At 27.4% G+C, this 17,624-nt stretch overlaps 2 protein-coding genes across 2 annotated transcripts; both read right to left on the bottom strand.

The window, feature by feature from the left end:
* Positions 1–11,563: 11,563 nt before the first annotated feature.
* Positions 11,564–12,889, bottom strand: LOC128951635 (uncharacterized protein F54H12.2-like). Its single transcript, XM_054296881.1, has 2 exons — positions 12,682–12,889; positions 11,564–12,573 (listed from the first exon to the last, which is right to left on the bottom strand). Exons 1-2 carry the CDS (start codon positions 12,887–12,889, stop codon positions 11,564–11,566), a joined length of 1,218 nt encoding a protein of 405 aa, XP_054152856.1.
* A 1,580-nt stretch (positions 12,890–14,469) lies between these two features.
* On the bottom strand, positions 14,470–16,796 carry LOC128951634 (uncharacterized). The gene is made up of 2 exons (XM_054296880.1): positions 16,541–16,796; positions 14,470–15,128 (listed from the first exon to the last, which is right to left on the bottom strand). Exons 1-2 carry the CDS (start codon positions 16,794–16,796, stop codon positions 14,470–14,472), a joined length of 915 nt encoding a protein of 304 aa, XP_054152855.1.
* Between the last annotated feature and the right edge of the window lie 828 nt (positions 16,797–17,624).

The following is a 17,624-nucleotide window of genomic DNA, read 5'->3' as shown; positions in this document are numbered from 1 at the left end:
ATAATTATAATAGCTTAATATTATTAATATTTTTTGTACATGTACAATAATATAAATATTATTATCAATAATAATATTTTTTAAAAACATTATTATCAATAATAATATTTTTTAAAATCATTTACACAGTACAGTACTAAAAACTTGATTCAAGGTTATTTATCAGTCTATTAAATTACTTTAATATGATACTATAATATATAAACAAAATAATAATTTTTAATATATATCTAATATATAATAAATACTGTTATATAATTTTATTATAATTATACAAATAAATTATTTTTTAAAACCTGTAAACTAATATGTTAATATTAATTTTAACTTAATATAAAATTATTAAATTATTTTTATAGCATCTCATCATGAAAAAAATAATTTTTTAAAAACAAATAATAATAAGTAATATACTTTTACAATAAATTTATAATATTTTTAATTAATCAATAGTTAATAAATTACATGATTTTGTAATAATATTTATTTTTTTAAAAATAGTTTTCAAACTGAATATTTTAATTTTGCAATATTAATTAAATAAAAAAAATTATTTTTTTAGCTACTAAAACTTAGAACTAATTTTATATTTTAATAATAATTATTAATAAAAGTTTCTATAAATTGTTTATATTAAAATAATAAATAAAACTAAAATTAATATGTTTATTTCTAATATTTAGCAATTATTAAATTACAATATTTAGAAATTAAAACTTTAAATATGTGTATATTGTTTAAGTATAACAAAAATTTATTAATAAAAAACATTATTCAATAATTAATATATAAAAATTTGTTAATTTAAAAAAAATATTAGATTTATTATTTTGATAAAATAATAAAAATGAATTATAAATTAAATCCAATGATAAATAGTATAGCGAAATATTTACTATTTTTAAGTTTTATAATAAATATATCTATAATTTTATATAAAAAAATTAATGTCTACAGTTTCACAATTAAAAAAAATTAAAAAGGCAATTTTAAAAATAAAATATAATATATATTACTATATATTATATTTTATTTTTAAAATTGCCTTTTTAATAACTATTATATTACTATATTGTATAGTGAATACACTATAATAATTATAATTAATAAAATTAATAAAAATCTGAAAATAATTTAATTGTAAGCCATCTATTATATAAACATTCAATAGTACTATAATTTAATTTTTTAATTTATTATATTTTTCCAGTTTACTTACTATTGTTTAACAGTATTGTATAACAAGAAATTTTATAATTTATAAATTTACTTTTTATACTTATTTTTTTTACAAAAAAAAATAATGATTTATAAATTAAATCCAACCACTAGTTACAATAATTTATTAAATATTATTTATTAAAATTAATGTTTACTAAAAAATTTTATAATTTATTAATTTATAGTTTATTTTTAGTTTTATAATTATGTTAATTTTGTAATATAAAAAAATTAAACTAAACTTAAAAACAAACATAAAAAAAATTTGCGTATTAAAATTGTTACTAATTACTATTTAAATAATAATAAAATATTAATAATTATTTAATAATAAATTGACTTTTTTGGATTTCACTATTAATTTTTAGATTTACAAAAAATAATAAAATATATTTTAAAATTCAATATTAATTACAGTTTAATAAAAATAAACTAAAAATATTTCAATTAAGATTCTTTCAATTAAGATCTATAATACAAAAAAAATTAAATAGTATTGTTTTTTTATTTTAAAACTTACTTGTTAGTAATATTTTTTTTTGTTTTAAAAATATTTATAATACTTGATTTATACAGTATAATATAACCTAATTATTCAATAAATTTACTATAATTAATGTATATAGTTTAATTTTCTAATTATAAAAATGTATTTAATTTTTTTATTAAATAAATAAATAATTTATAAATTAAATCCAACAATGTTTATTGTTTATATATTAATTTTTATTTATTTTTATTTATTTTAAACTGTATTTTACATACATTTACATAATTATTTATATAAACAAATTGTAAAATTTCTAATTTTAAAATGTTAATATTAAAACGTAAAATATATTTAACAATTAGTTTGTACAATTTGTATCTTTATGAATATACTATTATAAAAATATTTAATAAAATTTATCTATAAATTAATATAAAAAAAATAATGTTTACAGTTTGACAATCAAATAAAATAAATATAAAAAAAATTATGAAAATATTTTTCCCCCCATATTATTGCCAATATTAACACTATTGATTGATTGATTGATTAATATAATAATATTGAAAATAAAGTTTAAATTTAAATTATTATACAAAATGAGAAAAAATAAAAAATTTATACTTTTTTCATACTGTCCAATAGAAGGTAACTAATAATAATTTATTAGACTAAAAATTATAAAATGTTTTTTTTTAAATTTATTATTAATTACAGTTTTATAAAATAAACTAAAAATATTACAATAGTAAGACAATTACTATAAAAACATTCAATAGTATTAGTTTTTATGTAATTTTAAAAATCAAATGTTATTTAATCAAAATTTAAAAACCAATTTAAGTATTAGTAAAAGTGTAACTAGATACTATTTAAAAAAATAATTAATACTTAAGTAAATTTATTAATAATAGACGAGTTTGGATAAAACTAACAATAACTATAATAACTAAATATAATAATATGTTTTTTTAAATTTATTATTATTTACACTTTTATATTAAAAAAACTAAAAATATTTTAATTTGTAAGTCATATACCTATAAAACATTTTATAGTATTATTTTTTCTATAAATTATTGATAAAAATAAAAAATAATAAAATAATTTTTATATAATATAATACTGTATATATTATTTGCAAATTATATAAATTATAATTTTTTATAATAGGATAATTTTTTTAGTTACATAATTAATAATTACATTTAAATTTTATATGTTTTTTAATATAAAATTTGTAAAAAAAAATATGTGATATTAGATATTAATTAAAAAATTTAAATGCTCCTTAGAACAAATAATAATATTACTAATAGACTAAAATTTATGTTAAAATTATTAAAATAATTAATATTTGGTAACTATCTACATTAAAACATTCAATATTTTTATTTAATACGATTTGAAATTTATTATATTTTTTACAGCTTTAACAATAAATAATATTATCATAGTCTATTAACTACAATTTTTAAATTAATTTGTATGATTTTTATAAATTTTTCAAGTAATTTATTATTTTAATTTCTAAAAAACTTTAAATAAACTAAGAATGCTTATCTAATAGTAAACTTGTAATTGATTTGTTTTTATTTCAATATTAATTATAGATAATAAAATTTTTTTATTATTAATAATGTTAGTTTTATCATAATTATAAATTAAGAAAAATAAACATAAAAACTTATTTGTATAATAAAATTATTTATTTTAAATAATAATTATTAAAATTTTAAACTTATTTAAAAAAGTCTAATTTTTATTAATTGTAGTAACAAATATATTTGCTCAAAATAATAAACTTATTTTTTAATTTATTGTTAATTACAGTTTTAAATTATATATATATATATATATTATTTTTTATCATAGCATTAATTACAAGCATTATTAAATAATAAATAAATAAAACATTAATTATAAATAATAAACTGTTTATTAATTATAATATTAATAATAATGTTTGTTTTATCATATATATATATAAATTAAATAAAATTAACCATAAAAACATTCAATAGTAATATTTAATATTTAAATATTGAAATTTACTATATTTTTTCATCAGCTTAAATCATTTATATAGTATTTACTCTGTATAGTATAATATAATATATTTTATATTTATAAATTTACTTTAATAAATGTATATAGTAGTAGTAGATAAAGGCACTGACTGAAAAGTAGACCAGTAGACTAGCAGACTGGTAGACTCGATTATCGATTATATATCGATTTACTTATTTACCTGGTAGACCAGGTAGACTGGTAGACCAGCAGACTGGTAGACCTGGTAGACTGGTAGACCTGGTAGACTGGTAGACCTGGTAGACTGGTAGACCTGGTAGACTGGTAGACTGGTAGACCAGCAGACTGGTAGACCTGGTAGACTGGTAGACCTGGTAGACTGGTAGACCTGGTAGACTGGTAGACCTGGTAGACTGGTAGACATGGTAGACTGGTAGACCTGGTAGACTGGTAGACTGGTAGACTGGTAGACCTGGTAGACTGGTAGACCTGGTAGACTGGTAGACCTGGTAGACTGGTAGACCTGGTAGACTGGTAGACTGGTAGACCAGCAGACTGGTAGACCTGGTAGACTGGTAGACCTGGTAGACTGGTAGACCTGGTAGACTGGTAGACCTGGTAGACTGGTAGACATGGTAGACTGGTAGACCTGGTAGACTGGTAGACTGGTAGACCTGGTAGACTGGTAGACCTGGTAGACTGGTAGACCTGGTAGACTGGTAGACCTGGTAGACTGGTAGACTGGTAGACCTGGTAGACTGGTAGACCTGGTAGACTGGTAGACCTGGTAGACTGGTAGACCTGGTAGACTGGTAGACCTGGTAGACTGGTAGACCTGGTAGACTGGTAGACCTGGTAGACTGGTAGACCTGGTAGACTGGTAGACCTGGTAGACTGGTAGACCTGGTAGACTGGTAGACCTGGTAGACTGGTAGACCTGGTAGACTGGTAGACCAGCAGACTGGTAGACCTGGTAGACTGGTAGACTGGTAGACTGGTAGACTGGTAGACTGGTAGACTGGTAGACCTGGTAGACTGGTAGACTGGTAGAGTGGTAGTACTACTAGTAGTAGTACTACTAGTACTACTAGTAGTACTACCAGTCTACCAGTCTACCAGTCTACCAAGTCTACCAGTCTACTAGTCTTAAGTCTACCCAGTCTACCAGTCTACCCAGTCTACCCAGTCTACCAGTCAACCAGTCAACCAGGTCTACCARTCTACTAGTCTACCAGTCTACCAGTCTACCAGTCTACCTGGTCTACCAGTCTACCAGTCTACCAGTCTACCAGTCTACCAGTCTACCAGTCTACCAGTCTACCAGTCTACCAGGTCTACCAGTCTGCTGGTCTACCAGTCTGCTGGTCTACCAGTCTGCTGGTCTACCAGTCTACCTGGTCTACCAGTCTACCATGTCTACCAGTCTGCTGGTTTACCAGTCTACCAGGTCTACCAGTCTACCAGTCTACCAGTCTACCAGTCTACCAGTCTACCAGTCTACCAGTCTACCAGGTCTACCAGTCTGCTAGTCTACCAGTCTGCTGGTCTACCAGTCTACCAGATATTCTAGTCTACCAGGTCTACCAATCTACCAGTCTACTAGTCTACCAGTCTACCAGTCTACCAGGTCTACCAGGTCTACCAGTATACCAGGTCTACCAGTCTGCTGGTCTACCAGTCTACCAGGTATTCTAGTCTACCAGGTCTACCATTCTACCAGTCTACCAGTCTACCAGTCTACCAGATATTCTAGTCTACCAGGTCTACCAATCTACCAGTCTACTAGTCTACCAGTCTACCAGTCTACCAGGTCTACCAGGTCTACCAGTATACCAGGTCTACCAGTCTGCTGGTCTACCAGTCTACCAGGTATTCTAGTCTACCAGGTCTACCAGTCTACCAGTCTACCAGTCTACCAGTCTACCAGTCTACCAGTCTACCAGGTCTACCAGGTCTACCAGTATACCAGGTCTACCAGTCTGCTGGTCTACCAGTCTACCAGGTATTCTAGTCTACCAGGTCTACCAGTCTACCAGTCTACCAGTCTACCAGTCTACCAGTCTACCAGTATACCAGGTCTACCAGTCTGCTGGTCTACCAGTCTACCAGGTATTCTAGTCTACCAGGTCTACCAGTCTACCAGTCTACCAGTCTACTAGTCTACCAGTCTACTGGTCTACTTTTCAGTCAGTGCCGTAGATAAAGGTGCTGATTGACCTTTGGACCCTTGACCTTTACATGTACATGGTACTGCGCATAAATGACGTCCATTAATTCAATGGGTCTCACACATAAAACGTTGCAATATTTTTTGCCCCCTATCGCGGGTACTCACATAAATTACGACGCAAAATTTTTCGCCCCCTATTTCGGGTACTTACATAAAAAACGTAAAATTTTTCGCCCCCCTTTTAAAATATGTAACGTACCACGTGACCATTTCGATAACCACGTGGTATAACCATCGCGCGATAATTGAATTAAATTTAATTAAATACAACTAAATTAAATTTAATTTAGTTGTATTTAATTTCGTTGAATTTAATTTTGTTGATTTTAATTTAGTTGTATTTAATTTTGTTGAATTTAATTTTATTTAAATTCAGTTTATTAAATTTCAAATAATTTAATAAATAATTTAATATACAATTAGGATTTCATATAAATAAATAATGTAAACATTGGTTTATTTACATCTATACAATGGTTTGTTTACATCTATACAATGGTTTGTTTACATGTAAACAATGGTTTGTTTACATGTAAACATTGGTTTGTTTACATGTAAACATTGGTTTGTTTACATCTATACAATAGTTTGTTTACATCTAAACACTTGTTTGTTTACATGCAATAAATAAATTTTACATTTTATAAAAACTAATAAATTAAATAATCTAAATAAAATGTATAAAATAAATCATTCAATTCAGATAATGATTTAACACCAGTAAAATTAACTTTACCCGTACGGGAGATGTTTGCTTGTTTCTTGTCACCGTAGTTAATGATCAATAATGGAAACCTCTGAGGTTGATAATAGGCCCGAATACCAATAAATGATCCATAGTCCGCCAGATTTATTGATCGGTTAAGTGCAAAAGTAGCCACTATATTAGTTACCGTAACATTGTTTAGTTGGACATCAAAACCGAGCTTTTGAATCATACGCGCAAATCTTCTTATGGCTATTCTACCGTTATCAACTGAATTAGTACCAATACATATTAATTTGCCCGATTGATATAACATAATTGTTGCCTTTGGTTTTCTTAAGCGCACAATTAAGCGAACAAATTTTTTATTATCATACACACAATTATTCAAACAATTTGTAATTTTTCGTAAATTCAATACTTTATTAAAATTAAACAAATTAGCAGTCATAGATACATTAGTAATTTGTAAATCATTATTTGTTAACATTTTTATTCATAAGAATATTAAGACTACTGCTAAGAGGTAAACTTGTTGGGCGTTTGATGGGCATGGGGTGAATACCACATACGTCATTCCCAGTGTTTTCTGTAGACGCAATACCTGTGCTGGTTGAAACCGGAATTTCAGGCCAAGACCACACTTCATCGAAATAGCTTTTAGTTTTAATTCCAGGTGGCGTTGGAAGAAGCGATCGTGTATTTTGCTGATGATTGGCAAATTTTGATGTTTTATCCGCGATGTCGTCAATTTGTTTAAGAATATTGTCTTTTTCGTTAAACAGTAGTTCCAGCTCTTTATATCGCAAATTCACCAAATTATTTTTGCTGTAGTTGCGGTGAAAAATTGATACACTATTGTTGTGATTGTCTGTAACAAATTGAAGTGAGCCAAAGGAGACAATGACTGTACCAACTTTTTTCTCTTTAAACACAATTTCTCGTATAAGATTAAAAAAGTCGTCGGATTGAATTACCAGCAGATCATCAAACATTTTACCATCTTTTAGGTCGGTTATGATAATATAAAAAAGTGTTGAATTCAAATGTAAAACACATTTTACTGATACTACTCTTTTGAAATTATTAGTAGTACTAAGAGTTAGAAAAAAATCAGAAACTTCTGTGTGAGACATTTTCAATGGTAAATAAAAGTTAACTACTGTATTTATATACAAAGTAAATAAATGTTGATGTAATTAAAACTAATTTTTATTGGCTATAAATACAATGATATATACATTTATTATGTTAACTCAATAGTGATTGGTTCTGATTCCAAGTCCATTGACTCTTCGGGTACTTTTTCCTGAATAGGTGCAATCGTTGATTCAATAGCTACAAATTTGTTCCATATCCAAGGTTTTAATTTAATTATGTGTTTAATATCCATTCTAGTTAGTATCATTGCAGCTATTTTCAGTTGTTTTTGATAAAGTATTGTCAGTTTTAAATATGGGTCTCTAGTGATGTATAGCTCATTATTTTTCTCATTACGATAACCATTATTTCGTTGCTTTAGTTTTCCCACGAGCCATAAATATTGATCTAATTTTAGACAAACACTCAATAATGGTCTATAATTAGGGCTATGCTGAGTTATTTTAATTAATTGTATTACACTATTTTTATTTTTAACAGCAACTAATTTAATGACTTTAGCGTAGCCATCACAACCGGGAATTATTTTAGTGCTCATTATAGTACTACTATACTTGATAAGAGATATACTACATCAACATTAATTAGTCTTATATAGTAGTTAAAAATAAATAACCGTATATAAGTAGCATTATATATAAGACTGTAAAAGTAAAAGTCAAAAGCAATACAAATACCAATCAAAATGTCTACAAGTATTGTTGATACTCCTAAAAGAGTTTTTAACTATGAGCACATTTACACTCATATTATAACAAATAAAAAATCTAATTTCAAAAAAGTTATTCGATTGAGTAAATCAGAAGACCAAATGCGTGTGGATATACGACTGGCTTTTGCTAATGAAGATGAGAAATTACAATATACGAAACGCGGTGTTAACTTAAATGTGGACGAGTTTCGTCATCTAATTGAAGATATTAAAGCAAAAGGGATTGATGGCAATATTGAAGACATTGGAGATATTGATAGGACTATTAAGTTCAAGAAAGATGATAAAGGTTTTTACAACATTATTGTTGTAAAATGCCTCTTAACATATGCTAGTGTTAATTTGACGTTATATGAGATCAAAAATATAATTATACTTAATGATGAAATATTTAAAATGTATACTAATAATTAAATAAAGAGATTTAAATTTCATCAATGTTTATTTTGTTGAGTTTCACTGTCATAAAAGCAAATGTGTTTTTCAAGTAAGTGTTTAGTTGCTTTAAAATGACTAAAGTGTATGGTCGCGATAGTTTTGATCGTTATGGTGACGACTTGTGTGGACTAATAATAAAACACTTACCTGCAAAAAGTAAAGTTAGTTTACTGACTGTTAGTAAACAATGGCAACGAATGATATTTACAAATCAACAAACACTCAGAATTGCTGAGTTTGATGATGAATGGGATGTAGACCACAATAGTATAAGTCTTTGGTCAGATGGTTATCGAGAATCATTACAAAAAGTATCACAAGATTTCAAGCAAATCAAACTATTGGAATTTGATGTGTTTTATCGATTTCATGAGACGTTTTTTAATTCGTTTCTTCATTTGAAGCAAATTAATATTTATACGGCCGTTCAATGCTTAGCAATAGAGAATGTTCGGGGGATACTTCGTCAAAACTTTCCAGAACGGATAAAAGCTATACGTTATATGAACACAATTAATTTCAAGAATATGAATCAGTTTATTGAGTTTATTAATAAATTCGGTTCTAAAGCCATTGAATTACACGTAGGTGGATCAGTTGATAGAAATACTGTATGTAACCATTTGGCGACTCTACCTCAACTAAAAGTTCTCAGTGTGGATCAAAAGTTATGTCAAGGAAATTGGAAGTCAATTATAAATAATCAAAATATCACTAATTTAAGATTGAATTTTGTCGACTTTTACAACGCCATAGAACTGTACAATGTTATGCCTACTACACCAAATAAAATTCAGTTTACATTAAATTCATCACACAATATTGAGATGTATGACGATTATAAGATGGTTCGGTACTCATTGAAAATGCTTTTCATAAAAGGACACTTCTTGTCACCGTTTGATTTTGTCAACTCAGGATTCAAATGTCTTTATGTTAGAAAATTTAAATTATTTATTGCTCACAGAATGCTTGAGCCGTTTTGTATAAATATATTTAAGACAAAAATGATGGATATTTGTGAAACCGTTATACTCAACACAAGTATAAACATATATTTAAATGTTGACAAATATCTAAAGCCGCTAATAATGAAACCAAATATAACCACATACGTTTTAATGGAATACGGGTTTAATCAACGATTGTTTGATTTATTGGTACTTAAAGCTGAGACTTACCCCGACAAAACAATTACTGTATCAATGTTTGGACCTCCATTGAATAAATACTGTAAAAATAATTTAATTATATATACTTATACTAAATTAATTAAAGACAATATTGTAATTACATAAATAAATTTATTGAATAAAAAAATTAATGTGATTGATAATAATTATTTAGCCATTTCCATAATAAATTGCATTTATTTGAAGCGCAGCGCAGGAGTTTTCGATCGGGAACAATTCTATCGTGAAAATGACACGGGAGACCACCATAAAATTGTTTTGAAAAAGTTTTGAATAGTTGGGACATTTGTATTCATTGAGATTAATATACGGTATTTTCCATAAGTCCAATATAATTGCCAATTGTTGGTTTTTTATGGCCAAATATGGTTTATCGTGTGATTTAATTTTATGATACATCATATATATCACTTGATTAGGTTCGAGAGATGAGTTGTGAGTGATATCGGTGTTGTGGGCTCTCAATGAAAAGCCAAACAGATTGTTAGCCAAATATAAATTAGTTATACGGTCTTTAAGGTCCATATCAACAAAGCGAAGGTCTGTGTCACACAGTTCACACTGTTTAAGTGTATGTGATAACACACATAGTTCCCGCGGATAAAACACGCCATCAACAGTGAAACCCTGTGCATCCATAACACCGCATATTTGATTAATTTTTTCCATTACTTACTAAAAAATTATGTCTTTCCGTACGAAAATTACTAAAGTTTAAGTAGTTTAGCAATTTTAGCAACTCTTCCAAGTCTTTTATATCATTTAATTGCTTGCCTTCTTCTATAAAGTATTTTTTAATTTCCTTTGAAAAATATGTTGACGGTTCAACCAAATATGGACAGTGTAGATTTGCGTCACTCAATACTATCAATAGTTTTTCGTCATATAGTTTCTCCATTTGTTTATAAACCACTCTATACTGACGTATATCTTTATACAAATGCGATAAGCTACAGCTGCCATCTGTATAACATATCTGCCAACTTATCATTAATATCACTACTGAAAGTAAATATTTTACAAAAGTTATCAAAGTTCGCGCCATTGAAATAATTTGATAGAAAAAATACACAATATTTTCCACATGTAGTTGAGTATACACTTTGAAAATTAATAGTGTTATAGAACCAACCACTACTACTGTTGTCTTTTATAAAGTTTATGATTTCTTTGTGTAGTGGGGGTAAGCCAAATGAATCAAAATAAACTACACTGTTATTATATTTATATATTGCAACCCAATGTTCTCCTGGTTGATTAGCTTTATCTGTATTTACAATTAATCCACTGTTATTAGGTATAGTATTAGGTAATTCATCTCTAGGATAGGTGCCATAATACTTGATACAGCTACTAAAATATTTATTTATTTCTAATGTATTCATGAAAAGTCTTTAACAGCAAATCGGTTTTTCTGTATTTCAATTAAACTATCGTATTCACAATAAATTAAAGCAGTTATTTGTTCGGCTAAAGGGTAATTAAATTTTAATTCAATTCTAAGTCCACCTCTTTGTAATGGGGATACATAACCACTTTTTGCAACGCCATCTGATAGGTCAGGTATGAAATTAAATGCAAATATTGAAAAACCTTCGGCAAATTCATCTTTTGTAATGTCACAAGTAGTATGGCTCAGCTGATTACTAACTTCAAATAAACTAAAGTATTCTCTAATATATTTATCATTTTGAAAGTCAGGTGTATATGGTTTATGCGGGTACTGTTGACCATTTAAATAACAAGCAATATATCGTAAACTATAGTGTTTAAAATAAAATTGATTAAGTGTCTGAGAGCCGTTATAAGCATCATTACTTACAAATGATATATACAGCTTCCTAGGTAGAACACCACTCTCAACATTATTCAAACAATAATCAATACTATCCTTTGGTATAGTACATGTTTTTACTTCACGGCGGGTAATAAAATATAGCGCAGGTTTATCTTCTTCAAGCATTTTATTATGTGCTAGTACTACTTGTGAATGAACAATTGACCGATGAATATAAAGTCTAGTATCTATAATGTTAACTTTTGGAACAATAGATTTATCATACATTAAGTAGAAATCGGGAGAGTTTGGATGTATTTTTATATTAATAGTTACACCACCTATTAGTGATTTTAATTGTTGAGATAAATCCAAATGTAATTTTCCATACAATTCAATATGACGGCTAACTGCTAGTTTTTTACCTTTTGGTGATAACCGTTTTTGTCGCTCTAAGTTATGATCATTAAATGGGTAACTATCTTTAACCCACATTGATGTTTGCATATGTGTTGACTTTGATTGAGAAGATGTATTAAGTAATGCATCAAAATAAGCAATATATGGATAATTTATAGATGAACTGGTGATAGTTGTTTGACCTATTTTTACATCTATTTGTTTTATAAATGAGTTTAATAAATGATTAACGGGTGATATTTTTTTCAAATCGTCAGCCGTAATATCGGGTGATTCAGTTTTAGTTAACTCAATTTGCAAACATAGGTACAATTCAGATTTATTTAAATTGATATATTCATTGATTCCAGTAGTTATTTCAAATTCAATGGGTGAATCAGCTTTTATTGTAGTTAGCGGTCTGTGATCTGTTTGTATATCTTTTTCAATCATTAATTGAGTTGGAGGGACACCAAATATATCCAACTCCGGTAAAGTCATTAAAGACGACAATGGATGAATAGTAGTCATTATATTAGTGTTGGTTTTCTTCCTGATTTACGACTACGTTTACGTTTTTTATATACTTTTTTAGTGACTTTGCGTTTAGATTTATTTATTCTGCGTTTGCGTCTCCTTCTTCTAATACCCATACCTCTTTGACGTTTCATTGTACTGAGTTTATCACTTACGTCACTGAGTACTGTATCAGCAGTTTTAAGTAATTGGTTTTTACTGGCGTCACCTAGTGATTTACCTCTTAATACGTCACTACCTATACCTTGAAATGCTTCCCAACCTTGTTTTGCTATATATTTTAGTGCTGGTTGTATGTGTTTAAAAATTTTACCAAATATACCATTACCACCTTGATATCTGTGACCACTATATACTACTATACCGTTACCGGCTTGCGATTTATAATAATCAATGTATGGGTTATCCATCTTTTATACTTTTTTAATATGTAAAGTTAATGTAACTCTACCGAATTTAAATGGTATAGGTCTTCCACTGTCGTCTCTTATATAGATTTTAATTGTGTCAAATTGATTTAGTCTAACGGGTCTGTATTGTGGTGTCTCATAATTTAAGTGCACTGTATCACCAAATTTAGATTTACGTGGTATTTCAACTACACGTAGCAATGGTGCAAATGTGTCACCAACAAGAGATGGATATACAATATCAGTGTATAAGTATAATAAATGATATCCACCAGATATTTCTACTGGATGATGAGCTTTCACTTCATCATTTGTATATACATTATTAACTGTATAATCATTAATTGCATTTTCAGTATTATAATAATTATAGTAATTATTTCTATTTTTAAGTCCTAACAAACATTCAATCTCATCACCCAAGTTAACAAATACTCTAACAGAGTCTTCAAGTTTCCCACATATCAGTTTTGGAGGTACTATTCCTTTAAATTTAGCAAATATACTATTTATTTCACTAATTAAATTTGATGGTCGTTCATAAAAACCGGCTTTAATTGTATAAATATTGGAGTCATTATTGTAGATATTACCCATCTCATCATATAGAGATACTTTATAGTCATTTAAAATATTATACCATGATTTTGTATATGATATTTCTGTTATACCAACTAACCAATCAGTATATTTTGGTATACTTGTCAATAAATCATTTTGGGGATCAAATTTCATTACAGCTCCTAATTTAGTTCGGAAATCGCTTAATGTATTGTCACCGGTAATAACATTAGAACTCAAAGTAATATATGAACTCATTTTATTCACAAATTATAGTATAATTTAATTTTGTACAATTCCACTTGGATTGATGAATTTTATTATTATATAAAAAAATAATTAAAACTAAAACAATAATTAATAAAGTTATTAAAATAGATATTATTTTACAAATCGTTATTTGTGACATCTTTTATAACTTTATTGCAAATACGTAATCTTGGATTAGGTAATATATATCCCAATGCGCTGGTCAATATGATTGTCCACAAATTTTTATTGCCGAAATCAAATGATAGATTAACTAAACTAACGACAATTACTAATGTTATTAAAAATACTTGTATTGAAAATAATATTAAGTCTGATGGACAAACTTTTTTGTTACGAAACATTTTCAATATTATCTGTCCAACTATTATAGCTTTCCGGATAGTTTAACCACTTTACAAAGTATTCAGTTTTTCCACGGCGTTTACGTTTTTTAATAACTTTTTCAATTCTGTACAGATTATCAGTAATTTGTTGCAATTCCTGGGGATAAAAGCGCTGCTCAAGTATATTTCCCTGTTCATCTCTTAGCTTAAAAACATACTGTTTATCACCTTTTATAGTATTTTCAACAGTAAATATTTGGTCTGTCCAACTAGGGTAATATCCTTTATCAAATGCTTTCATGTCATATACTCGTCTTACTTTATCACCAGTATTTATTTTGTTTGGGGTTAATTTAGTTTTAGAGAACAGGTTGTTATACACAAGTTTTTCATTAGTAGTAGAGACATCTATTGGGCGCATTTTAATTGATCGATGATATGATGAATTATATGTGTCAACAAAATCCTTAATGACGTCAATATATTTACGTGTACCTTTGGCAGTAAAATACTTAAACATACGTGTTTTAAGTGTACGGTTAAAACGCTCAACAATAGCACATTTAATTCGATGATCATTAGATGTGAAGTAGTTAATGTTTAGCTCTTTCAGTAATTTTTGTAAATCGCTATTAATAAACTCTTTACCTTTATCTGTTCTTAAAGCTAAAGGTTTTTGTTTTTTAAAAATATTTGTAAAAACACTAGTTATTGTTTTTGCATTTTTATTTTTTAGCGGTATTGCATAAGCATATTTACTAAAACAATCAATAACAGTTAATAAATATGAATAGTGTTTATTAGTACCGCTAAATTCTTTCATATCAACCAAATCAGCCTCCCATTGCTGATTAATATGTTTAACTACTATACGATTACGTTTAAAGTTTTTGATCACTGGCTTATGAAGTGTATATGTTAATTGTTTAGATAACCAATTTTTTACATCTTTTAGAGTTATACTACTATCTATTTTATTAGCAGCTATAAATAATTTATTAATTGAACTAAATGATGCATTATGCTTAGTATTATAATAAATTTTTGATAGTATTTGATCGATCATAACTTATACCAATTAGCTACAGACTTATTTGTTATAACTTTTTTTAGTTGCTTAGTAGGTTTGAGTTTACTAATAAATTTATTATTAATAGGTTTTTTGATTTTTGATAATGTAGGGTTCACTTTAGTTATTGTATTTTTTACTATTGATTTAACAGATGTTTTATAAGGCTTTTTTAATAGAATTTTTTGTACAATATCTTCAATTATTTTTATAAACTTTTCATTTATATTATTTTCTGTTTTATGAGGTATAATTACTTTATTAAGTTTAGTTTCAGTAATAGGATCACTATCTGATACTAATTGAATTTTTCGAAATGACATTATGTAATTAAATCAATAATTGACGTAACTATCGGTATTAACCACAACCAACCGCCGCTTTGCACAACCAACTTTTTTGACACTGATATTTTATTAGGTTTATTAAATTTATTAAACAATTTTTTATGTTTAAGTATTTTAGATGCATTAATTTTATCCAATATTATATTACCTTTTATAATATTTACGACTATTTCTTTAAGTGCTAAATAAAAATTACGGTCGCGGGACATATATTTTAATATATATATTTTTGTGCTTTAGGTGACTGTAATTTTGCAATAAATTTCAAGTCATGACAATACTTTTTTAAATTTTCAGACATTATTTAGGTACATAAGCAATAGGAGCCAATATATTATCTACAGGTATTATATTTGTCTGTATTCTATATTTTTCTGGAGTGTCTTGTTTTAAGTCAACTCTTATATAACCATATTGTATAGATGTTGCATCATTATAAGCATCAATTAAAAATTTAGATTTATTTGGATATATTTGTGAAGCCAATGATATTATTTGTCGCTTATCTCTGGGATTTTTCAAAAGTATCAAATAATGACAATTTATGCTAATTGTTCTCATTTGCGACCCCTGGTGGAAAATATTTTGTGCAATAAAAACAACACTTATATTTAAATGGTGGCTCCCTTTAGTGAATAAATTTGCTAATGTAATGTTATTGCCTAACTCTGTCATAAGATCATCAACTATAATAATATGAGGTCCATACTCTTTGACGTCATCTTCGGAAGGTAGACCTTCTATATATTTTACGTCACAATTATTTATAGGTTTTTCATACAAGTTTTGCCACTGACCGTAAGCCCACATGACTTTTAACACTGTAGGTGTAGTTTCAAAATATAATGATTTCCTGTAATGTTCTAGTATATTGCGTATTAGTACAGTTTTCCCGCTACTTGTAGGACCTGCAGTCATACAAGTAAATGGATGTTTGAAACATAAATGTTTTGTTTGAATTTTTACTGTATTCATAATTATCTAATTTAAAAATAATAATTAAGTAATATTTAGCTTATATATTATTTATAAATAAAAATTACAATATACTAATAATATACATGTAGCTCTCTAATAACAAGCATTACAATAATAAAAAATGTAGATGTATTTTGTTTACTGCGCAGTCAATGTCAATGTCAATAACAGGTTTCAATATATAAGCTGCACTTGAACTTGAACTACACACTTGTTTTTGTGCTCTTGTAGTGTTCACATCAACTATTATAAATATTACTTTTTGATAATAATTTTGAGTTTTAATTGTTTTTGTAATTATGTCGAAACGATCAGCATCTGATGTCAATACAAGTAATAAGCGCCGTATGGGTGAATGTAAGCAGATAATTTTATAATTAATGTAATAATTAACTAATTATTTTTTATTTAGTGTTTCAGTTGTTAAGTCAACACGTGGACGACATACCAGATGGTATGTCATGGGGTCAGGCATTAGACTCATTAAGTACAATGCCTGAAGGCGCTAATGTTAACGAGTGGTTAAAAAGTGTGAAACAAGACAAAAATGATGGTTTTGATGTTCAAAACAATAACAAAGAAAATGGTGGAAATGAAAGCATTGTTAGCAATAACGGTGTTGACCCTCGATTAGATGACAGCAATGGTACTTATATGAATAATGTTTCACAAAATTCAGATGCTGAACCGGATCCCAGAGGTAATTAATTATTAAATTATAATTATAAATTTTTAATAATTATATATATATCAGTCAATACACAATAT

The sequence above is a fragment of the Oppia nitens genome, unplaced genomic scaffold, assembly GCF_028296485.1.
Source record: "Oppia nitens isolate AA-2021 unplaced genomic scaffold, nextdenovo-longstitch-racon4-pilon3 scaffold1_pilon_pilon_pilon, whole genome shotgun sequence".
Taxonomy (NCBI): domain Eukaryota; kingdom Metazoa; phylum Arthropoda; class Arachnida; order Sarcoptiformes; family Oppiidae; genus Oppia; species Oppia nitens.
Note: the sequence above shows the minus strand (reverse complement) of the source record. Positions and strands in the feature narration are given on the sequence as shown.